The sequence below is a fragment of the Ursus arctos genome, unplaced genomic scaffold (assembly GCF_023065955.2).
Source record: "Ursus arctos isolate Adak ecotype North America unplaced genomic scaffold, UrsArc2.0 scaffold_31, whole genome shotgun sequence".
Taxonomy (NCBI): domain Eukaryota; kingdom Metazoa; phylum Chordata; class Mammalia; order Carnivora; family Ursidae; genus Ursus; species Ursus arctos.
The window spans coordinates 23,435,605-23,460,782 of NW_026622997.1; the positions used below are offsets into that span (position 1 = coordinate 23,435,605).

The window sequence follows — 25,178 nt, forward strand, 5'->3', positions numbered from 1 at the left end:
ACAAGGCTCACCTTCATGTAGTCCCTGCATTTTCCCTCTCCAGCCTTGTCTACCATCACTCCCCTTTACTCTTTTCGCTTTTGTAATATACAAGAGTTTATACTTCAGGCCTCTATGCATTTGCTCTTACTCTCTCCCCGCCTGGAATACCTTCCTCCATTGCTCTTACTTCCCCCCATGGGGAGTCTTGACGCCCTTATGTAAAAGGAGGAACCTCCCCTTTGCGCTCCACAAGTCCCTGTGCACTCATCTTCCACAGAGATTGCTCTTCTCTACCGAAACGATATCCTTGAAGTATCCTTGAGGGAGGAAGTTGCCTTTTTTCCCTTTCTAGCTCTGATATCCAGCATCGTGCTTGAGGTCATGTGGTGTGCACTCAGTAAAATTTCTTTAAGTGAACTCAACTAGATCTTAGGGCATGCTTATGGAGAGGCCATTTAGTGGAAGTTTATGTGCCAGGCAGCGGGATTACAGTGAAAGAGATGGGGCAACATAAAGGTACAATTCTAATTCAGCCGGGCGAGGACTGCTGTGGATTCTAGGTCACAGTTTGGATTTTTTTCTTGGATGTGGTGAGCAAAGGGTGGCACTGTAATTAGAAGGATTGCACTAGGCATAAAGCTTGTGATTTCTGTCTTCTTCTTCATGGCCAATTGTCTTCATTTCTTAAAGTGGAGATGCTCTTTCAGTAAACAAGGTCAAGCACAGTATCTTGGGTAAAAAATAATAAAGTGAGAAAACATATTGAAGGCAACTAGGTCAGAACCAGTACATTCCATGAAAATTCTTTCTGCTAAACTGCCTTACAGTTTAGTTGCCTTCTAAGCATTAAAAAAATCCCTTGCTTGGTGTTAAATGATAAATACTGTTTAATGCAACTGTTCTTCGTCCTTTTCTACTCTCTTCTCCAATATGACCTCTTTTCATAAAATTTTGAGGAAGAAAGTAAAATGTAATGAAAAGAGTAGGTAATTTCAGAATTGGGCAAAACTAAATTCAGCACAGAGGACTGTCACTACTAGCAGAATAACTTTTGGCAAGTACTCGCACTCCCTGTTTCCTCTTTTGTAAAATAATAATAATAAGGAGAAGGAGAAGAAGTTCGGAGATAATGTTTATGTTAAGCGCTTAATACGGTGGCTGACACATAGTAAGAGCTCAGCAGAAGACAGCTATTAATCGATTCTAAGAACCTGAGGTTTTGGTGTCTATATTAACTCTTGCTACCAAAGGAATTCCAAACGTAATCTTTAGCAAAATAAGTTAAACCCGAACTCGCACTTTCAGCGATGATTCAATTTGACCTCTCCGGGCCACCGTCGCGGAGCATGCGCAAATAGACGTGGCGGGACGTATATGTCATGGCGAGCTCCATCTGAAGTGTTTCCCGTATCGGCAGAACGGCGTGTGGTTCTCTCACTTTGGGCTGGTATGTTATTTCCTGATCTCTAGGTAAGGGTGGCGGGTGGATCTGTATGGGGCAGAGTGTGGCTAGAGCTTCTTTAATGGTGGAGCCTTGTTTCTCCAGTTTCGGTCTTTCTCGGGCCGTTTACAGGTTTGTTTCGTAGTTGAAAAGGGACTTGCCAGCTGGGGTCTGGGAATTAATTGGGAAGCGGGTGGCACTGCCTGAATTGAGGACAGAGTCGTTGGCGTTAGGTGCTGCAGGGCTGCAAGGAATATTTAAGGGACTTCGTTCCTTATTGTCTAACCGAATTTCATTCTTTCTCCCACTTTCTGTGCTGAATTTGTGGGCTGGGACAAGGCTTTCGCAGTTATGTAGCTTTCACACAGCTGTATTTCAAGAATTTAAACTGAAGTTGGCTAGAAGGGGCAATGTCTTGTGGTTTTTCACTTTTGTTCCCTTTTTCTCATAAAACCTCTCTGTGAATCTGGGACGACACGTGTTTTTCTGGTGGAAGGTGATCTGTATACCTATCTCATTGCCTGGTTTCCGTTTTGTAGTTGGTATTACTCGAATAACGCAGATGTGTTGTAGTGCTGGTTCCTGGGTAATGTTTTTTACTGTAGTCAGACGCTCGATCACCATCTTGGCAAATAATGGTGGGTGTAAACACCTGACCCAATCAGTAAGAAGTTGGAAGTAGTAGGGAACATCATTCACCGTGCTGTATAAAGCAGTCTTTAATGAAGTCTAATCTCTTCTAGCTAGTTTTAAAGAGTTCTTACTGTGGGTTTGTGAACTTGGTCGGAGCTTGCTTTTTCTAATCAGTTTTTATTTTCCAGACTTTCCAGAGGATTTGAGACTAATTGCAGATAGTCAAGGTACTCATTTATTTCAAACCTTTTATGCTTGAAAGAAGTGTTACGCTTTAGAAAGTTCCGAAAGGCAAGCCTAGTTTCTTAGTAATGTTGCCGCCATCGTTCTGTGGAAATACCATCCTCTCCATATCATGCCATATCACTAAATCTAATTTTCGTTCTCTTTCCATCTACTTAAGCAGCACTGACCTTGTTGGCCTCTGACATGTTCTCTTCCTTTGCCTTTTCTCACCCACAGATTGTCGCTATTATAGGCTGGTTCTCTTATATTTGGCAGTTAAATTTGGAGTTCCTCAAGGCTTGGTTCTTAAACCTTTTTCTTTCTGGGTAGTCTAATCTCCATTATAGTCAATGCTGTTATTTTTATTTATTTATTCATTTATTTATTTAATTTTATTTTCGCCATCCTGGTGGGTATGGAGTGGTATGTCATTGTGGTTTTGATTTGCATTTCCCTTATAGTTAATGACGTTAAACATCTTTTCATGTGCTTGTTGGTCATTTGTATACCTTCTTTGGAGAAATACGTGTTCATATCTTTTGTCGTACTTTACATTGGGTTATTTGTCTTTTATTGTTGACTTGTGTGCTTATTGCATCTGGATGTTTATGAGACATATGATTTGCAAATATTTTCTCCCATTGTATGACTTGTCCTTTTACTTTCTTGATGGTGTCCTTTGAAGCATACAAATTTCTAATTTTGTTGAAGTCCAATATTTTTTCTTTTGTTGCTTATGCTTTTGGTGTCATAACTAAGAAACCAATAATACTTAATCTAACATCATGCAGATTTACATCTATGTTTTCTTCTCAGAGTTTTATAGTGTTAACTTTCAAATTTAGGTCTGTGGTCCATTTAGAATTAAATTTTTTATGTAATGTGAGGTAGGGCTTCGACTTTTTTCATTGTATGTGGCTATGCAGTCGTTCTAGCACTATGTTTTGAAAAGACTCTTCTTTCCCCCCAGTGGATTTTTTTGGTACCCTTGTTGAAATCAGCTGATGAGGTAATGCATTTTTTTAAAAGATTTTATTTATTTATTTGAGAGAGAGAGAGAGGTAGTGAGAGAGAGCATGAGAGGGGGGCACGGGGAGAGGGAGCAGGGAGCCCAATGCAGGGCCAATCCCAGGACCCTGGGATCATGACCTGAGGCGAAGGGCAGACGCTTAACTGACTGAGCCACCTAGGTCCCCTGAGGTCATGTATTTTCGAGAAATATTCTAGATGATTTTTATGAAAGAATAACTCTAGAATAATGATTTTCAAACTTTATTGCGCGTCAAGATCACCCGGAGGGCTTGTTAAATATTGCTGAGCTTTACTCAAAGTGTCTGATTCAGTAGGTCTGGAGTGGGGCCCAAGACTTTTCATTTCTATCAAATCTCCCAGTAATGCTAATCATACTGATCTGGAAACCAAGAACTATGAAAACTACTGGTGTAGGACTTTGATATACAATGTGCTACACGCATGAGAACTACTGGAAAGTTTAAAAAATAATATCAATTCCCAGGGTCTGTTCCCCAAGATTTTTTTTTTTTTTAAAGTAATATCGAGGGGCACCTGTGTGGCTCAGATGTTTAAGCATCTGCCTTCAGCTCAGGTGATGATCCCAGGATCCTGGAATCAAGGCTCACGTAGGGCTCGTGGTTCAGTGGGTAGCCTGCTTCTCCCTCTCCCTCTGCCTCTCCCCGTGCTCATGTTTTCTCTGTACCTTTCTGTCTCAAATGAATAAATAAAATCTTCAAAAAAAAAGTAATCTTGAGTCCCACACTGGGACTCATGACCCTGAGATCAAGAGTCCCACCCTCTACCCACTGAGCCTGCCAGGTGCCCCTGTTCCCTCTGATTGATTCAACTGCCCTGGAGCTGAATTGTTGGTATATTTTTAAAGATTTATTTATTTGAGAGAGAGAAAGTGCTCAAAGGTGCATGGGTGGGGGTGGGGTTTGAAGGGCAGAGGGAGAAGCACGCTCCCTACTGAGCCAGGAGCCTGACATAGGGTTCAGTCCTAGGACCCCTGGATTAGCTCTACTTGAGCTGAAGGCAGATCCCTTAACTGACTGAGCCACCCAGGCACCCCTCAATTGTTGGTAATTTTTAAAAGCTTCTCGGGTGAATACAGTGAGCACTCAAGATTGAGAACCTCTGGATGAATGGTGGATCTCAGTCAGGGATGTTTAGTAGAATCACCTGGGGAGGGTTTTGCGTTAACGTCCTTAAATTCCACTCTCGGAGATTCTAATTCAGAATGGGACCTGGGTATTTGATACTGTAAAACCTCCCCAATAAATCACACATGGAAGTAACATTACTGTAGGATATTTCTCTTTTTTCTTTTCATCGTTTTCAGTATCTCCCTTTCCACTGGTGATTTTTCTTCCCTTTATCAAACTTGAATTCCTCCACCTTTTGAGAAAAAACTTTATAGTCCTCTTATTACCTTTAAATATTGTCTTGCTTTCTTTTTAGTCTCAAACTTTCGTTTCCTTATTACTCATTTATAAATTTCTGAGGGCTAACAATTCCCTCTACCAGTTTGTTGGAAGTAAAAACTCTATTAATAGTGATGAGTGAGATTGTTCTAACGTGCTTATGATATGCAGCCGGATTTACCATCCTCTGCTTTATATTTGTCCCCTTAGTTTCTCTAAAGTGAATTTCTAGAAATGGAATTGCTGGGTCAAAGGATATATATTTTTTAAAGTTTGCTAGGTATTGCTAGAAAGCCTTCCAGAAGGGATATACCAGTCTTACCATACTTTCAGCCAACCTAGGGCTTTTGTTCGTCTTTTTTTTTTTGTCAGTGGGGTACACAAAAAAATAATTATTGTTTAAACACTTGCTATTAGTGTGCTTAAGCAGTATTTCTAGTGCTTATTGGCTATTTGTATTTCTTGAGTGACTGTTTTTTTTCTTTGCCCCTTTTTTCTGCAGTGTCTTTATTTCTTAGCGTCGCATTAGTCTCTTACATGGTTTAGGCTTTGCCAGTGAGGCAGAACTATAGCTGGGGGAGCTTGGTGTTGAGAGAAGGCCTGGGTTCTAATTCTAGCTCTGTCGGTGTACAAATCTTTTTCTTTCTCTGGACTTCAGTTCTGTAAAATGAGAGGCCTAGCAATGTTTTCTTCTTCCCTCACTGTGTGATATTGTATTTCTACTTCAGTGGACCCATCTCATCTTTCTCTGTGTTCTCTTTCCCTTCTTTGGATCCATACACAATGCTGTATGGGATGTAAAAAATGTAATTAAGAAATATGGCTTTTAATGTGTCCTTCAATTCAGAATCCTTCAGTCATTCTTTTGTAACATTTGAAGGCACTACCTGGTTTTACCCTTTCTCACTCACCTTATTTATTTCATAGACTAATAGTGATAGAAGAAACACTAAGGGTTATTAGGTATTTGCTTCAACTTCACATCCAGTGTAAGAATTTCCTCCTATGTTATAGAAAGACTAGCTGAATTTACCTTAAGCATTTTATTAATTCATTGATTTGGTTAACAAATACCGTGTGCCTCCTGTATGCTGGGCATTGTCATAGGTGTCATAGATACAGTGGTGAGAAAGAGGTGATGCCTTTTCTCCTTATGGAGCTTACACTGCAGTGAGAAGGATGGAATTATGTTCTGCAGTTATGGTGTCAGCTTAGAGGTCATTGTGAGTGTGTGTGGATGCTTGGTCTCTGTGTGGTTATTTTATTTTATTTGCCTGAGAGAGAGAGCACAAGCAGGGTGAGCAACAGGCAGAGGGAGAGGCAGGCTCCCTGCTGAGTAAGGAGCCCGATGCAGAACTCGATCCCAGGACCCTGGGATCATGACCTGAGCTGAAGGCAGACACTTAACTGAGCCACACAGGCGTCCCTGTGTAGTTATTTTAGATGTGGTGGTTAGGAAAGGCCTCTCTGAGGAGGTGTCATTTGAATAGAGAAATGGGCAGCAAGCCATACCAATTTTTGGGGGATGATCTTCCAGGCAGGAAAAAAAAAACAAGTGTGAAGAGCTCTGAGTCAGAAACCAGTGTGGCATACTCAGAGAATATCTAAAAGGTTTAGTATAGTTGGGTCAGAGGGAGTAGCCAGGGGCCATATCTAGTTAGAGTGGGTCATCTACAGTAAAAAAAAGTATTTATTGAGAATCTGCAATGTGCTAAATGTAGTTTTAGACACTACTGGGATAAAGCAGTGAGCAGAACACACAAAAACCTTCACTTTCGGGGAGCCTGGGTGGCTCAGTTGATTAAACGTCCAGCTCTAAATGTCAGCTCAGGTCATGGTCTTGGGTTGTGAGATCCGGCCCTGTGTCCAGCTTTGCTGAGTGTGGAGCCTGCTTGGGATTCTCTCTCCCTTTCCCTCTGCCCCTCCCTGTTCACATGCGCCCTTGGATGGAAAAAGAAGGAAAGCTTTCTTTCAGTAAAACAGCAGCACCTTTACCTTCATGGAGTACATATTGTAGTAGAAAGAGCTTAAAAAAGTAATGAAAACCTCCAAGTGGGAAATGAAGTTGCTGTGGTACGGAAACAAGGCAGGGAAGGGGAGAGCAAGTGTGTGTGTGTGCGGTGAGGTGGGAGTTGCTCAGAAAGGTTTCACTGGTGACGTTTGAACAAAGTCCCAAAGTCATCCCAGACAAGACTAAGACCCTGGGATGAGTGCGTACTGGTGGGTATGAACTAGCAGGGAAGCCTGTGTGTTGAGTGGAAAGAAAAGCGGAATGGTAGGAAGGAGGGTCAGAGAGGTGACAGGAGGCTGATTATATATGTCCTCGCAGATCTTTGCAGCGATTTTGGTTTTTTTACTCTGAGACGGAATGCCGTTGGCAGTCTGAAGCTTGAGATGAAGTTAGGTTTTAAAGGAATCCCTGGCTGCTGTGCTGAAAATGTCCTTTGGGAGTTAAGGGTAGAATCGGGGAGACTAATTATGGCAGTAATCTAGGCAAGAGTTGATGTCTTGGTTCTTGGAAATAATGCTGCGATAAACACAGGGGTGCATCTACCTTTGAGTTAGTGTTTTTCTTTTCCCTGTGTAAATACCCAGTAGTGGAATTATTAGATCCTGTGGTATTTCTGTTTTTTATTTTTTGAGGAACCTCCATTCTGTTTTCTGGGGTGGGTGCACTAATTTACATTCCTGCCAACAGTGCACAAAGTTGCTTTTTCTTCACATCCTCTCCAGCACTTGTTCATTTTTGTCTTCGTTTTAGACCTTCTGACAGGTGTAAGGTAATAGCTTATTGTGATTTCAATTTGCATTTCCCTGATGACTAGTGATATTGAGCATTGCTTCATGTGTCTGTTGGCCATGCTTGTCTTTGGAAAAATGTCTGTCCAGGTCCTCTGTCCATTTTTTAATAGGATTTTTTTTTTTTTTTTGGTGTTTGAGTTTTTTATATATTTTGTATATTACCCCTTATTGGATATATCATTTGCAAATATCTTCCCCATTCAGTAGGTTGCCTTTTTGTTTTGTGGATGGTTTCCTTTGCTGTGTAAAAGCTTTTCATTTGATTTAGTTCCAGTAGTTTGTTTCTGCTTTTGTTTCTCTTGCCTTAGGGGATGTATCTAGAAACAGAAACTGAACCATGTCATCTGCGAATAGTTACAGCTTAACTTCTTTTTTACCAATATGGATGCCACTTCTGTTCTTCTCTCGTCTGATTGCTGTGGCTAGGACTTGCAGTATGTGTTGAATAAAAGTGGTGAGAGTGGAGGTCCTTGTCTTGTTCCTGACCTTAGAGGGAAAGTTTTCACCACTGAGGAAGATGCTGGCTGTGGGTTTTTCATATATGGTCTTTATTATGTTTAGGTATGTTCCCTCTAAATCCATTTTGTTGAGAGTTTTTTTTTTTATCATGAATGGATGTTGAATCTTGTCGTATACTTTTCTCTGTGTTTATTGAGATGGTCATATGAATTTTATCCTTTTTGTGTTGATGTGTTCATGACATCGATTTATGAGTATTGAACCATCCTGGCATCCTAGGAATAAATCCCATCTGATCGAGGTGAATGATCTTTTTTAAAGTATTGTTGTATGAGGTTTGCTAATATTTTGTTGAGAATTTTACATCTGTGTTCATCAGGGATATTGGCCTGTAGTTTTTTATGTGTGGTGTCTTTGGTTTTGGTATGAGGGTAATGCTGGCCTCATAGAATGTATTTGGAAGCTTTCCTTCCTCTTCTGTTTTTTGGAATAGTTGGAAGAGAATAGGTATTAATTGTTTAAGTGTCTGGTAGAATTCACCCATGAACCCAGCTGGTCTTATATTTTTATTTCTTGGTTGTTTTTTGATTAGCGATTCAGTTTCACTACTTGTAATTGGTCTATTCAGATGATCTATTTCTTCTTGTTTCAGTTTTGGAAGATTATGTGTGTTTCTAGGAATATATCTATTTCTTCCAGGTTGTTCATTTTGTTGGCATATTGTTTTTCACAGTATTCTCTTATAACCCTTTGTATTTCTGTGGTATCAGTTGTTACTTCTCTCTTGTTTCTCATTTTATTTGGGTCCTTTTGCCGCCTTTCTTGATGAGTCTGCCTAAAGGTTTTTCACTTTTGTTTATTTTTTCAAAGAACCAGCTCTTGGTTTCATTGATTTTTTTTTCTATTGTTATTTTAGTCTCTATGGCATTTATTTCTGCATTGATCTTTATTATATCCTTTTTTCTACTCATTTTGGGCTTTGTTCTTCTTTTTTAATTCCTTTAGGCATAAAGTTAGATAAAATTTTTTTCTTGTTTCTTGAGGTAGGCTGTATTGATATATACTTCCCTTTTAGAACTGTTTTTGCTATGTCCCATAGATTTTGGACTGTTGTCTTTTCATCTTCATTTGTCTTCATGTATTTAAAAAAATTTTTTTAAAAAAGATTTTATTTCTTAGAGCAGGAACACATGCACAAGCAGAGGGAGAAGCAGACTCCCTGCTGAGCAGGGAGCTCAATACAGGGCTTGATCCCAGGACCCTGGGATCATGACCTGAACCAAAGGCAGATGCTTAACTGATTGAGCCACCCAGGTGCCTCTAAATTTCTTCTCTGATTTCTTTTTTGACCCATTAGTTGTTTAGTATCATGTTGTTTAGTCTTCACGTGTTTTTCCCAGGATTTTTTGTTGTGATTTATTTCTAGTTTTATACCATTATAGTCATAAAAGATGCATGGTATCATTTCAGCCTTCTTAAACTTGTTGAGGCTTGTTTTTTGGCCTAATATGTCATCTCTTCTGGAAAATGTTCCATGTGCATTTGGAAAGAAAGTGTATTCCGTGATTTTTGGGTGGAATATTCTTATATATCTGTATGTCCGTCTGGTCCAGTGTGTCATTCCGATACATTGTTTCCTTATTGAATTTCTGTGGATGATCTAGCCATTGATGTAAGTGTGGTGTTAAAGTCCCCTACTATTATTGTATTACCATTAATTTCTCTCTTAATGTCTGTTAATATTTGCTTTATCTGTTGAGGTGCTTTGGTGTTGGGTGCATAGATACTTAAAATTGTTATATCGTCTTGGTGGATTGATCCCTTTATCATTTTGTAATGCCCTTTGTCTCTTATTACAATCTTTGTCTATTTTGTCTAAGTATTGCTACCCCAGCTTTTTTTTTTTTTTTTTTTGACTTCCATATGCATGGCAAATGTTTTTTCCATCCCTTTGCTTTCAGTCTGTATATGTCTTTAGATCTGAGGAGAGTTTCTTACAGGGTCTTTTTTTTTTTTTAAGATTTTATTTATTTATTTGAGGGGAAGGAGCAGAGGGAGAGGGACAAGCAGACCCTGCAGTGAGCACGAAGCCTGACATAGGGCCCCATCCTGTGACTACGAGATCATGACCCGAGCCAAAACCAAGAGTCGGACACTCAACCAGCTGAGTGCCCCAGGTGCCCCAGATGGGTCTTTTTTTTTTTTTTTTTTAAATACAATCTCTGTGTCTTTTGATTGGAGCATTTAGGCTATTTACATTTAAAGTAATTATTGATAGGTGTGTACTTCCATTTTAAAAATTTGTTTTCTTGTTTTTATAGTTCTTCATTCTCTTACTCTTTCTTTGAGATTGATATGTATTATAGTGTTTTGTTTGGCTTTCTTTCTCTTTATTTTTTTGTGTATCTGTCATAGGTTGGGTTTGTGGTTACCATGAAGTTCATATATAACATACTAAGTAAAGAACAGTTCATATTGATTTGATGGTCATTTAAGTTCAAACACATTCTGGGGAAAAAAAAACCCCAGAAAATCTTTTTCCTTTTTCTTTTTCTCCTTCTCTTTTTACTCCCTGCTCCACATTTTATATATATGTTGTCCTGTTCTACATCTTTTTCTTATGTCTAATTATGTCCATTTCTTTTCCACTCAAAGAAGTTCCTTTAACATTTTCATAAGGCTGGTTTAGTGGTGATAAACTCCTTTATCTTTAGTTTGGGAAACTCTTTATCTTTCCTTTAAATCTGAATGATAATCTTGCCAGGTAGAATATTCTTGGTTGTGGGCTTTTTCCTTTTAGGGCTTTGAGTATATCATGCTCTGGACTTCTGGCCTGCAAAATTTCTGCTGAACCATCAGCTGATAGCCTCTGGTGTTTCCATTTTAGGTAACTTTTTGTTTCTCTCTTGCTGCTTTTAGGACTATCTCTTTATCTTTAACCTTTGACATTTTAATTATTATTTGCTGTGGTGTGAACCTCCTTAGGTTCTTTTTGTTTGGAACTCTCTGCTTTTTGGACTTGGATGTCTATTTCCCTCCTTAGGTTAGGAAAGTTTTCAGTTATTCTTCAAATAAGTTTTCTGCATCTTTCTCTCTTTTTCCTCTGGGACCCATCTAATGTGAATGTTTGTTCACTTGATGTTATCTCTTAATCTTTCCACATTTTTTAGAATTCTTTTCTCATTGCTGTTCACCTTGTGTGCTCTCCATTACCCTGTCTTCCAGATTGCTGATATGTTCTTCAGATCCTCTAACATACTGTTGATTACATTAGTGTGTTTTTTATTTCGGTTGTTGTATTCTTCAGCTCGGATGGCTTCTTTTCAGTATTTTCTATCTCTTTATTGAAGGTTTCACTGAGTTCTCCCACTCTTTTTTTCCAGCCCAGTGAGTATCTTTATGATCATTACATTAAATTCTTCATCACGCATGTTGCATATATGTTTGGTTTAGTACTTTTACTGAGGTTTTTTTTCTTTCTTTTTTTTTTTTTCTTTTGGAGCATATTGCTCTGTCTCCCCATTTTGCTTTATTTCTGTGTTTGTTTCTATAGATTAGGCAAAAGGGTTACTTCTCCAAAAGTTGAAAGAGTGGTCTTGTGTATGGTGATCCCTGTGCAGACTGTGTGTTCTTGTTGACTTTGCTGACTGGCTGGAGCTGTGGCTGTATGTGCTTACCTTTTTGAACTGTGGCTTTTTGCAGAAAAAATAAAATTAAAAAAAAAAAAGAAAATAATAAAAGGAGAAGAAAATAAAATAAAGAAAAAAGACAAGGAAAAGGGAATAAGAAGGGCGCCTGGGTGGCTTGGTGGGTTAAGTGTCTGCCTTCAGCTCAGGTCATGATCTCAGGATTCTGGGATCGAGGCCCACATCAGGCTCCCTGCTCAGTGGGTAGTCTGCTTCTGCCTCTCCTCCTGGTTCATGCTCTCTCTCTCTCTTTCTCCCTCTCTCTCTCTCTCTCTCTGTCAAATAAACGAATAAAATATCTAAAAAATTCTCAAATCCTAAAAAAAAAATAAGAAATAACAAAACCAAAAAGAAAAAAAAAGCAAAATAAGTCAAATTTTAAAAAGTTAAACTGTAAAAATTGAAACACACACATACAAAACACTGAACTGCAGCTTTTGTTTGCTTTGTCCCAGCACCACAGGGCAGCTGGTGTGGGCTTGTGGACCCTGGGCTCGCTGAGGTCACAAGCTCTCTGTGACGACGGGACCTGCCAGTTATGGCATTGGGACTCTCTACTTATGGTGTTGGAATCCACCTCTTATGGCAGCCAGACCCTTCTTCAGTCTTGTCTTTTGAGGTGGAGAGGGAGATTTTTCTGTGCCCCAGCACATCTAGGGCTGGTGTGAACTTGTGGACCCTGGGCTTGCTGAAGTCACAGTCTGATTGGGAGGATTGGACCTGCCTGTCATGGTGTCTGGACCCTGTTCAGATCTAGGCTTTTAAGGTATGGGAGCATCAGCTGTAGTTCCCCAGTCCCTCTGACCTGGAGAGCTTTCCTGCAGGTCCTCTGCTGCGTGGCAGACTTTTAGTGTGGTCTCTTTTATATGTGAGTTGCTCTTTTTTTTTTTTTTTTAAGATTTTATTTATTTGAGAGTGAGTGCGAGCGATAGAGCATGAACAGGAGAGGGGCAGAAGGAGTGGGAGAAGCAGACTCCTCACTGAGCAGGAAGCCCGATGCGGGGCTTAATCCCAGGACCCTGAGGTCATGACCTGAGCCAAAGGCAGATGCTTAACCAACTGAGCCACCCAGGCGCCCTTGCAAGTTGCCCTTTTATTTTATTTTATTTTATTTTTTTTTAAAAGATTTTATTTATTTATTCGACAGAGATAGAGACAGCCAGCGAGAGAGGGAACACAAGCAGGGGGAGTGGGAGAGGAAGAAGCAGGCTCTCAGCAGAGGAGCCTGATGTGGGGCTCGATCCCATAACGCTGGGACCACGCCCTGAGCCGAAGGCAGACGCTTAACCGCTGTGCCACCCAGGCGCCCCAGCTAGTTGCCCTTTTAAACCATGGTTTTTGTTTTTGTTTTCTGTGCCCAAGGACAGAGGGGTCTGTTCCTGGTCCTTTAGTTCTATCCCTTCCCACTGCAGTTCCCAGTGTTGGTGGTGGCGGTTCCCTCTGTGACCATGTTTCTGTCTCTCTTGCTGTTCTCTTGCTATTTTGTCTTCAGTTATTCGGGAGTTGCTCAGTCAGCCCTCAGTTCTTCAGGAGGAGTTTTTCTATTAATAGGTGTAATTTGGTGTGTTCTGTGGAGGAGGTGAGTTCAGAGTCTTCCTACATCACCATCTTGAATTGGAATTTGCAGGAGTTTTTCTTCTTTTTTTAAAGTTTTTATTTAAATTCCATTTAGTTAACATACAGTGTAATACTAGTTTCAGGGGTACGATATGGTGATTCAGCACTTCCGTACAACACCCAGTGCTCATCGCGGCAAGTGCCCTCCTGAATCCCCATCACCTATTCCCCCCACCCCCCCACCCGCCTCCCTTCTAGTGACCATCAGTGTGTTCTCTAGAGTTAAGAGTCTGTTTCTTGGTTTGTCTCTTTATCTTTTTAACCCCTTCGCTTGTTTCTTAAGTCCCACGTATGAGTGAAATCATATGGTATTTGTCTTTCTCGGACTGACTTATTTCACTTAGTGTAATACACTCTAGCTCATTCCACATCATTGCAAAAGGACGATGAGTTTTTCTTTAAGGGAGAGGAATATGATTGGGATAGTTAGGGGAGGAAGTAGGGTCAAGATATGGTTTTTGTTTTTTCAGTGGGAGAAATAACATCATGTTTCTATGTAGATAGTAATGGTTCAGTGGGGAGACAGTGATGATGCAGGAAGAGGAGTCATTGCTGGGAGTCTGTGTTTGAGTAAGTCAGTAGAAGGATTGTTCTTGGTGGGGGGTGGGTGGACCGTTTATTTGCAGGAACAGATTGGTAGGCAGAGTACATGGGCAGAGAATCATTTCCCTGTAAAAGAAGGAAGTCATCCATCTGTGCAGAAAGTGGGAAGGGATCTGAGGGTCTGCTTCATTCAGGCCTTCTGTTTTTGGTACCATCTTTAGCCTCATTAAGAAGAGATCTGTGAGAAATTAATTTTCAGAAAATTCCTAAGATAAATGAGTTTTAGGTTCTTTACTGCAGTTTTTCACAGTCTTTGCTCTACTAATGAATACTAGGGATCTCTAAGGAGGCAGAGTTTCCTAAATTTGTTTGACCGCAGAACCACTTTTTTTTTTTCACTGATCCTTCATATTTCAAATAAATAGAACCAATTTCAGAAAGATTAACCTAGTTCATTTCTCCTCTAATTTGCTGAGTTGGCCAGGGCTCTCATTTGCAAGAGCAGAAAACCCAATTTAAACTAATTTAAGCCACAAAGGGAACTTACTGGCTCACATGACTGGGCAGAGCAGGGCTTTGATCCAGGTGCTCAAATAATGTCAGTAAGGCTTTTTCTCTCTCCAGCTCCTATTAGGCTTCATTCCCTAGGTATTTGATGCCATGTTGCCTGCCATAGGGCATTCTCAGTTTGACATCCTCCCAATTTATCCACTTCAGTGAAAAGGGAAGCCATCTTTCCTGTTAGCTCTGGCATAGAAGTCCTCTTGATGATTTTCATTGGCTAGGCTTGTCAAGTCCATCCCTGAAGCAATTATTGTGGCCAGGAGGATGGGTTGCTTTAAAGGCTTGGGTCATCTGCCCCATTCCTGTGTCTAGGGAAGGAGAGGCCTGTGATTGGCAGTCCCACCACGACTATCTGGTATACATGTAAACTACATTTTAACCAGTCTTTTTTAGATTTGATTATTTCTAGTTTTTTGCTGCTACTACCAATGTCAAACTAGCTGAGCTTTGAACACAGGTTTGTCTGATGGACTGGGCATAATTTGTCATAGTTGTAAAGAGTGCATTACAGTAAAGGGCACAAAATGATCCTGGCGGGACGCTGCTCTGTTCATTGAAAGTTGTTAGTGGAAGGGTGGGGATCTGGCGGATCGAGAGGGGAAAATTTGTCAGAGACTCTTGAGACCAACAGAGAGTATTAGGATCCTTAACACTGGTTTGGGCAACCCAGATGAGGAATAGTGGTCACTCGGTATATCTACATTAAGCAGGCAGTCGAGTGCTGCGCAGCAAATGGGCTTGGGCTCGTTTGGCGTGGTTGCTCTTTGGGTAAGTTAGCTTTTCTAACTGTGAGGATGGTTGTACCACCAAACTCATGAAATTGCAAATGGTTCATGGATGACCCTGTGAAGCACTTGCTTCATGTCTAAACATAGTGGTGGTACTCTCAGCTGGTGTGCTCGAGTATATATTCCTTTTACTTTTCAGGTAATTTTTTTCTTAATTATTTTATTTTCACGTAATTACAGATTCACTTTCAGTAATAAAAATTATGTGGAGATGCTATAAGATTTATCCAGTTTTCCCCAATGGTAACATCTTGCAAAGCTGTAATATAGTATCACAGCCAGGATACTGACATTGATAGAGTCAGGATGTAGAACATTTCCATCCCTCCAAGGATCTCTCATGTTGCCTTTGGATAGTCACATTCACTTCTCTCCTGCCTGTCCTCTGCTTAATCCTGGTAACCTCTGTTGTGTTCTCCATTTCTGTAATTTTGTTACTTCGGACTCAAGTATGTTATATAAATGTAACCATAGAGTAGGTCACCTTTTGGGCTTGGCTCTTTTCACTCCGCATAACTCCCTGGAGATTGATTCGGGTGTGGTGCGTATCAGTAGTACATGTTTTATTGCTGAGTAGTATTCTGTGGTACGGATGTACTACGGTTTGTGTAACCATTCCACTCACTGAAGGGCATCTAGGTGTTTGCAGGTTTTGACTATTACAAAGAAAAGTGCTATAAACATTTGTGTTGAGGCTTTTGTGGAAATATATGTCTTTATTTGTCTTGGATAAATCCTCAGCGGTACAAGTTTTGTGTTTTGTGGAGTTTGTTTCGTTTTATGGAGTAGAATGGTTATTGTCTGAAAGTTTTTGGTTTCACTAGGCTGCCTCTTTTCTGGTTCTTTGCAAAGAGAACAGGCTTGTGCAGGGGGTTGGGGGGAGCTTCTATTGTCTGCATCTTTTGGGTTGCTGGCTTCCTCAGCTTCAAGTCTGGGATATAGGAGGCAAAACAAACCCCAAGCAACTCACCATTGTGTTGTTCCTTGGGTTCCCCGGTCCCTAGCCAGTTTACCTCCTTCTCTCTACTTTTCGAAGTCTTCTCGTGTTTATTTTATATATAATGTCCCTGGTTTTAGTTGTATTTAGTGGGAGGGGAGGTAAAAGTATGTCTGTTCTTTCTTCCTGGAAGCTGTATCCACATTTTCTTTTCTTAATTATAAACATTTTGAACATTCAGGAAAGTAGAGAAGGACAAGCAACACCAACACACCTATTTCTTAGATTTAAGACTTGTAAATGTTTTCCTGTATGTCTTACCTATTTTTATTGTTTTAAAGTAAATTATAGGTATAATGATATTTAACCTCCGAGTATTTAATATGCATCTCTAAAAAGATTTTCTAAAAATAATAAATAAAAAGTAATATCCTGTATACAATGTTAGAAATAAGATTTTTAAACATAAGGACAGTATTTTACATCTAATGACTTAACGGTAATATCCTAATATTATCTATCACCCACTTCATATTCTGATGTTCCTAGTTGTCCCCAAAATATCTTACAGCTAGTTGGACGAAGTATGATATAATCAAGAACATGAATTACCTTTAGTTTTGTTGTGCTTTTGAGTCTCCTTAACCATGAACAGTCTCTCTCTTATTTTTTTCTCCGTGATACTGATCCGTTGAGAGGATAGATCCAGGTGAACCTTGGGATGTCCCATTACCAGTAGGATTTGTCTGATTGTTTCCTTTCCTTGCATTTCTTTATCTTTTGTGTTTTCTGGAAACCTGAGGTTAAACTAAAGGCTTTATTAGACTCAAGATCAGCAAGAATGTTTCATGGGTGATACTGCATTAAATGGATTTCTCAGGGACTCATGTGCTGCTGCCTTTTATAACTTTCTTATATGATAGAGAAGATGCCTTCTGCGTCCTGCGACACACTACTGGATGACATAGAAGATATCGTGTTACAGGGAGACTTAAAGCCACAAGATAGGCATTCTGCACGAAAGCATGTTGTTCCAAAGGCACGAAAGCGAAACACCCAAAAATATTTGCAAGAGGAAAACAGTCCACCAAGTGATAGGTAAGCTCTTGTTTTGAAATTATGTTCAGTATCCTACCAGGGAAGAAACTGGTACTACCGTATGTGGTATATATATATAATGTCTCTTTCTGAAAGTCTTTTGAACTTTTGAGAGCAGATATGTAGATTTATTTTTTTATTTGAATGGTTTCAAATTTAGCAAAGTAATTGCTTAAAAAAGAAAAAGATATCAGATGGCACATTTCTTGAAGACAGGGCCAAGGGCACTATTTGGCACAAGCATGGGGGGAGGGGTCGCGCCCACTGTCCCAGGATCTCTGATATTACTGCAGGTGGTATGGAATCTTGTGTTACTTCCAAATTAAAACTTTTACTGGAATTTTTAATTCTTATGAGACAGTGGTGGTATGGTGATTTGGGTATTTCATTTTTCTTAACAAATTTACAAATACTTCTGGATCGGCTAAAGGCATTGGGCACAAATAAATTCGTGCTGTTCATTCTGTTAGGTCTGTATTTGAGTGAAATTCTAATACAGCCTAGCCAGGAAGGCTTATGCAGTTGTCTAGCTTTAATATGCCTGCATTTGTTTAGATAGTAAATTGTTGAAAGCTTTAGTACACTTGGTTATTTTGTATGAAATAGTAAGCTTTTAAAAATCTGTGAATTTAAACTTTCTTTTTTTTTTTTTTTTTTTTTTTTTTTTAAAGATTTTATTTATTTATGTGACAGAGAGACAGCCAGAGAGAGAGGGAACACAGCAGGGGGAGTGGGAGAGGAAGAAGCAGGCTCACAGCGGAGGAGCCCGATGTGGGACTCGATCCCGGTACGCCGGGATCACGCCCTGAGCCGAAGGCAGACGCTTTAACGACTGCGCTACCCAGGCGCCCTGAATTTAAACTTTCTTATATTTAAATGACTGAAGTTTATCAAACGTACTTTGAATATGTCTTTAAGGTAATTTCTATTTAATTTTAGATGACTGGGCAGTCCAAATTGAAAGTCTTTTTTTTTTTTTTTCCTTCCTAAAAAATATATTTTTATAACTCTACTTTTATGTGTGAAGTATTTTTAATTATGCTACAGGGTGATAGTTTTTCTGTTTTGATTCAGCTATTTGTATCTAAGTTATAAAATAAAGATAGTAACTATTGGGGTGCCTGGGTGGTACAGCGGTTAAGCAGCTGCCTTCGGCTCAGGGCGTGATCCTGGCGTTATGGGATCGAGCCCCACATCAGGCTCCTCCGCTAGGAGCCTGCTTCTTCCTCTTCCACTCCCCCTGCTTGTGTTCCCGCTCTCGCTGGCTGTCTCTATCTCTGTCAAATAAATAAATAAAATCTTAAAAAAAAAAAAAAAGATAGTAACTATTATATAGGAGTCAGTGAGCAGATAGATGTACTTAGTTTTCCTCATTTGCTTCTCTTGCTAGAACCATTTTCTTTGCTGTTATTTGTATTTACCTTTCTGTGAGTTTAACTTTGTGATAGCACATTAGTGGTACTGAATTTAAACTACAATTCAGAGCAAAAAGAGATCTTGTTATACAGAGAGTCTTAATTTAAAATGTAATTCAGAGAAGAAGGAGGTCTTTTTATGTAGAGAGTCTTAGAATTCTGTGGTTATTTTATTTTGATTATAGACTTGGTATAACAGTTGATTGTGGATTAAGTTGGTGCATTTCATGAATAGATTGTGAATGGGTTGCTGTGTGTTTTTGAATAATATGCCCAGAAATCATCTTGTGTTTTTTTGCTCTAAAAATCCTTTGGTGAGACTTAACTTTTTTTTTTTGATTGATTGTTTAATAGCACCATTCCAGGCATACAGAAAATTTGGATGAGAACGTGGGGTTGTTCTCATAATAATTCGGATGGAGAATACATGGCTGGACAACTAGCTGCTTATGGATATGAAATTACAGGTAATGAGATCTATAATGTATTTTATTGATTCAATGTTTCAGAGCTAAGTTTTTTAAAGATATGTATTTTAGCTTCAACAGTTAAAGCATATTTTAACAATGATTTTAAGGCAAAACAAAATGATAGCTATTATACATTGGATAATTACAGATATCATATTTTAAAAATACTTCAAAAATATTTTGAAATGAATTTAGACTTACGGAAAAGTAGTAAAATTACAGTTTGCATATGTGCATTACCCAGCTTCCCCTAATATTAATATTTTACATAATTATACTGTAATTAGTAAACTGGGCAGTTAACATTAGAGCAATACTCCTACCTAAACTGCGTATCTTATTTGATTTATGCCAGTTTTCCCATATACATTCTGTTGCAGGATCCAATCTAGGATCTCACTTTTCGTTTATTTGTAATGTCTCCTTAGCCTCCTTCAGTCTGTGACAGTTCCTCAATTTTTTCTTGTTTTTTATGTCTGTGGACTGTTGAGGAAAACCAGTGAGTTACTAGTTACGGTGTAGAATGCCCCTCAACTTGGGTTTGTCGGATGTTTTCTCATGATTACGGTAAGGTTATGTATGCAGTCTTGGCAAGAAGGGCACATTGAGTTCTCAATGCATCATATCAGGGAGTTTATAATGAATCAGTATGTCTTATCACCAGTGGACTGTGTCTTCCAGACTTCTCCATAGTAAAGTAAATATTTTTTCTCATTGTAATTAGTAAATATCCTATTTCTCCTCAACCTTTTCTCTACTAATTTTGGTATCTTGATAATTTTAGTTTCTGTCCATGGAACTTGTTTGCAACAGTCATTACTGTTTGTTGAGTGGTGATTATCTGTTTTCTTTTCTTCTACACTTACTCATTGGGATTCCTCTGTAAGGAAAGACTATCCTTTCTCCCCTGTTTTATTTATATGTATCCATATGGACTTACGTATTGATTTTTCTATTCTGTGGGTTATGGTCGAACACTGTCATTATTAATTCTGCTGCTCATATTGTTCTGGCTTTGGCTACAGGGCCTTGTTCAGGCTGGCTCCTGTGTCTTCTCAACGTGCCCCCATTCTTTTTGAGCACTTCCTTATTTTCTGATACTACAAGATGTTCTAGTCTTGTATTTTCCCTTCCCCAGCCTTGGAAGCAACCACTTCTCCAGGAAGTCCTGATCCCTTTCATAAGAAGAAGGGTGTTCAGAGCGAAACGAGAACCGTGGACACTAGGTGTGCTCACCGCCACCGTGAAGTGTCCATGCTCCTAGGTGCTCTCAGTGGACTGAGCTGGGAAATACGTATAGTAACCAGCATGTACACACCTCTGTGTTACTGTATCTATCTGCACGTATATTAAATGGGGCCATCATTTGAATGCTTTGCGCAGGCACTGGCCAAGTGCTTTCTATATATTAGCTTACTTAGTTTTTGGGAGATGAGGAAATATTGGCATCCGTACTTCACAAGTCAGAATGGAGGGATTGTGTCCTACCTTCTATCACCCAGCGAAGCCTCTGTCACTCCAAAACACTGCTCTTCACCACTGTTCTGGAGCTTATAGTCACCTCTGTGTGATTGGCAAAGTCCTAGCCTCAGTGTGTACCATGAGAATTTGGGAGGTTTGGAACTTCTTTCCTAGCAGTCTGTCCTTCAGCAACTAAATGATCCTAATGTCTTAACTCTGTGTTTTTGATAACTTATTCCTTAGCGAAATCACCCTTAATAATTTGTTCTTTGGATAAAAGTATCAAAATGTGCTTTTAGAATTATTTCTCTCTAAAAAAAAAGCATTATTTTTCTGTATTCATTAGTAGTTTTTAGTGTAAATTAGTATAGGTTTGCCTATACATCCTGATGGTGCAGTTTGGTTACTCGGACAGTAGCCTATGAGGTAATTTCCTAAAACATTTAAAAAAACGAGCTTGACTTCTCCCTGGTGGTATTAAATATCTAACCCATTTTAACTTAAATTTTAGTCCGTTAGCAGTTTGTATTTGGTCTCATTACAATACCTTTCTAAATAATAAAGGTAAAACAGTAGTCCTGATGTGTTTATACAAGAATACTAAGTTTTGTTATGTATACTCAGTTTTAGCTGCTTATTTGGGAATAGTGGAAAAGGAAGATTAAGGGAGTGTCACTCAAATATGAAATTTATTTTTCTTATTAATGTGGTGTATTACTTTTATATAGTTGCATTACCTGTATATATTAGTATTAACATTATGTACTGCTGATTGTCCCCACTTTAGAAATTTATAGTCTGTGTTTAATTCTAGTCTAACTTGTATGCAGCTGACTGTGGAGGCACTTTTCTTACTGGTCAGGTGCTGTAGCCCAGGAAGAATGAACAGTAGTAGCTTCTGTAAGACATTTAAAGGAAATCTCTATAGGTTCTATTCTTAGATTAAATATATGAGATGAATGATTTCTGGGTTATCTGTGCCAGTAGTCTCTTTCATTAGTGTGGAATGGTGGGAGTTTATAAAAATTATTATTGCTAAATAATTTAAAATGTTTTATTTATCAAGTATAGACCTAAAATATTTTCTTTTAACTTTATAATTGATGTGAAGTAGGTATAAAATATAGATTATGTAAAATGTATGCAGAGATTTTTGGAAACAGTATATAAGAAATTCAGAATTAGCTCTCAATTACCAATAATAGATATTTTTACTGTTTGGGGACAAAAGAGAAATTATGTGGGTATATACTTGAAATTGCTTTTAACTATGTGAATCCAGAAATGTAATTATTCCATAGGGAAATCTCATAGAGGCTTACTCTGAGGTGTTAGCTCTTGCCCAATGTGTTTTTTTTTTTTTTTTAAGATTTTATTTATCCATTTGAGAGAGACAGAGAGCACAAGCTGGGGGAGCAGCAGAGGCAGAGGGAGAAGCAGACTCCCCACTGAGCAGGGAGCCTGACATGGGGCTCGATCCCAGGACGCTGAGATCATGACCTGAGCCGAAGGCAGACGCTTAACCATCTGTGCCACCCAGGTGCCCCTCCAATGCCTCTAACTGTTTCTATTTTGAGGGAAAAGGTGGTTCATAAGTTATAAAATAATGTTCGCTTGTAAAGAATGAAACCTACCAAGGAGAAATGATATCATTCCCTCAAACTCAGAACAGTTGATTGTATCATGGATACATGGATGCGTGATGCAGCAGGTGCCGTGGAAAGCAGTGAAACTGTCCCCATCAGTACCACGGCTTTATAAGGAAACACGATTTGAATGCATACATTCCATGAGTGTTGTTTCTTCAAATAAGCAATTTTTGTAGACTGAACTTTTTTTTCCCCCCAGTAATGCTGCCTTTGGGTCATTTCTTTGGAGGTGTTGGGGAAGTATTTTCAGTGTCCTCAATTGGTGTTGGTGGCTGATCTTCATCTCTTCAGGGTGCATGTAATGTTAGAGTGGTCACAGGTCATTCGAAGATGATACATAATAAATGAAATATGTGATATGATGTTGAACAATGCTATTTTAGATAAAGTAAGTAATTTTTTTAAATCTTGATTGATTCTGAAAACTGTTATAGAAGAGTCTCAGAAAATGTTTATAGCTGTGATTCTTATGGTTTTTGGGTCTCTTCAGAATCTCACAACTCACATAATTTCATCAAAGAATTCATAACCATTGCTTAGTCCAGTAGTGGAATAAAGGCATGGTCTCCTAAGGTGACTGCTTTAGGGACAACTCTCATTTAGGTAGAGATATGTTAGAGATATTTTATTTTATTTTATTATTATTTGTAAAGATTTTAATTATTTATTTGACAGCACAAGCAGGGGGAGCAGCAGAGGCAGAGGGAGAAGCAGACTCCATGCTGAGCAGGGAGCCCTACGCGGGGCTCGATCCCAGGACCCTGAGATCATGACCTGAGCTGAAGGCAGATGCTTAACCGACTGAGCCACTCAGGTGCCCCTAGAGATATTTTAGATAGAGAGATATTGGAGGGAGAAGAGATGTGGAAAGAGGTGTTTTATTTGTAGCTGTGCCTGCTGTGATTGAACATAGCATGTGCTTTTTGGTTAGGGGAAAAGAGTCCATTACAAGGCCATTGACTGAGGTTCTAGTTCATAGACATAAGAGAAAAATGTGAGTTATATACATGGAATATTTGTGATAAGCTTATGTGGGTGGGAATAGGGCATTTAGCTTGGGTGCCCCCCAGTTTCAGAGAAATCATTTTTAAATTGCTGGGCTTTGGGTGCCTGGGTGTCTTGGTTGGGCGTCTGCCTTCGGCTCTGGTTGTGATCCCGGTGTCCTGGGATCACGTCCCGCATCAGGCTCCCTGGTCAGCGTGGAGTCTATTTCTCCCTCTACCCCTCTACCCTACTTGTGATCTCTCTCTCTTTCAAATAAATAAATAAAATCTTGAAAAAGAATTGCTGGCTTCTACAGTTCTTGATAGTTCCTTTGTATATTTGTCTATCATTTATTCATTCCACAAATGCTGTCTGAACATGATGTGTGTTACAGGGTATATAGTGCTAGGAGGTGTGAAGACGTGAAAATGAACTAGACATGGATTCCAGCAGATGAAAAGTTTATTGGTTTTTGGCAGAGGAAAAGCCTTCATATTGTGTGTTATATCTTAGAAGTTAATAGTAAGTGGTCAAGCTCTTAATGTATTCTTTTAGGATACAGTGAAGTAGGACCTCTTTGTTAAACAAGCTTTCACAATTTATACTTTAGAAATGCTTTGTGATAATGTCAAGTCAGAAATAACATTTATTTTTTTAGCATGGTAAGTGTACTCTTTAATCCCTTATTATCTTTTTCATCCATCCCCTACCCACGTCCCCTCTGGTAGCCATCAGTTCATTCTCTCTAATTAAGAGACTGTTTCTTGGTTTGTCTCTTTATCCTTTGCTCTTTTTGTTTCTTAAATTCCACATATGAGCGAGATCATATGGTATTTGTCTTTCTCTGACTGACGTATTTCACTTGGCATGATACTCTGTGGCTCTATCCATGTTGTTGCAAATAACAAGATTTCATTCTCTTTTATGGCTCAATAATATTCCTATGTGTGTGTCCTATCAATGGCACTTGGGCTGCTTCCATAGTTTGGCTGTTGTAGATAATGCTGCTATAAACATAGGCGTGCATGTATCCCTTTGAATTAGTGTTTTCATATTTTTTGGGTAAAACCCAGTAGTGTGATTACTGAATCATAGGGTAGTTCTATTTTTAATTTTTTGAGGAACCTCCGTACTGTTTTCCACAGTGGCTGCACTAGTTTGCATGCCCACCAACAGTGCAAGAGGGTTTCTTTCTCTCCGTGTCCTTGCCAATACTAGTTGTTTCTTGTGTTTTTGGTTTTAGCCATTCTCAGAGGTGTGAGGTGATATCTTATTGTAGTTTTGATTTGCATTTCCCTGATAATCAGTGATGTTGAGCATCTTTTCATGTATCTGTTGACCATCTTTCTGTTGCCTTTGGACAAATGTCTGTTCATGTCTTCTGCCCATTTTTTAATTGGATTATTTGTTTTTGGGTGTTGAGTTGTATCAGTTCTTTATATATTTTGGATACTAACCCTTTTTGGATCTGTCATTTGCAAATATCTTCTTCCATTCTCTAGGTTCTCTTTCAGTTTTGTTGATTGTTTCCTTTGCTGTGCAGAAGCTTTTTATTTTGATGTAGTCCCCAGAGATTATTTTTGCTTTTATTTTCCCTGCCTCAAGGGACCTATCTAGAAAAATGTTGCTTTTACTGATATCAGAAAAATTACTGCCTGTGTTTTTTTCAAGGATTTTTATGGTTTCAGGTCTCATATTTAGGTCTTGAGTTTATTTTTGTGTCTGGTGTAAGAAAGTGGTTCAGTTTCATTCTTTTGAATGTTGCTGTCCAGTTTTTGCAACACCACTTGTTGACGAGAGTGTCTTTTTCCCATTGGATATTTATTCTTCCTTTTTTGAAAATTGATTGACCATATAATTGTGGGTTTATTATTGGGTTTGTTCCATTGATTTATGTCTGTGTATTTATGCCAGTACCATACTGTTTTTCTTTTAAGAGTTTATTTATTTTATTTGAGAGAGAGGGAGAATAAGCAGGGGGAGGAG

At 39.0% G+C, this 25,178-nt stretch overlaps 1 protein-coding gene across 13 annotated transcripts in view; it reads left to right on the top strand.

Annotated features, from left to right (window-relative positions):
- The first annotated feature begins 1,327 nt into the window (after positions 1–1,327).
- Positions 1,328–25,178, top strand: part of CDKAL1 (CDK5 regulatory subunit associated protein 1 like 1) — an 811,149-nt gene continuing 787,298 nt past the window's right edge. For 3 of the 13 annotated variants that reach the window (XR_007191476.2, XM_048225750.2, XM_057304853.1), the window contains exons 1-4: positions 1,344–1,429; positions 2,245–2,283; positions 17,039–17,213; positions 18,983–19,095. Coding sequence is in view for 10 of the 13 variants with exons in the window: in XM_048225750.2 (XP_048081707.1) it covers positions 1,357–1,429; positions 2,245–2,283; positions 17,039–17,213; positions 18,983–19,095 (400 nt within the window). In the remaining 3 variants the exon portion in view is untranslated. Of the gene's footprint in view, positions 1,430–2,244; positions 2,284–17,038; positions 17,214–18,982; positions 19,096–25,178 lie in introns of all 13 variants that reach the window. The other 10 variants (XR_007191477.2, XM_048225746.2, XM_048225751.2 and 7 more) reach the window with 6 other exon arrangements.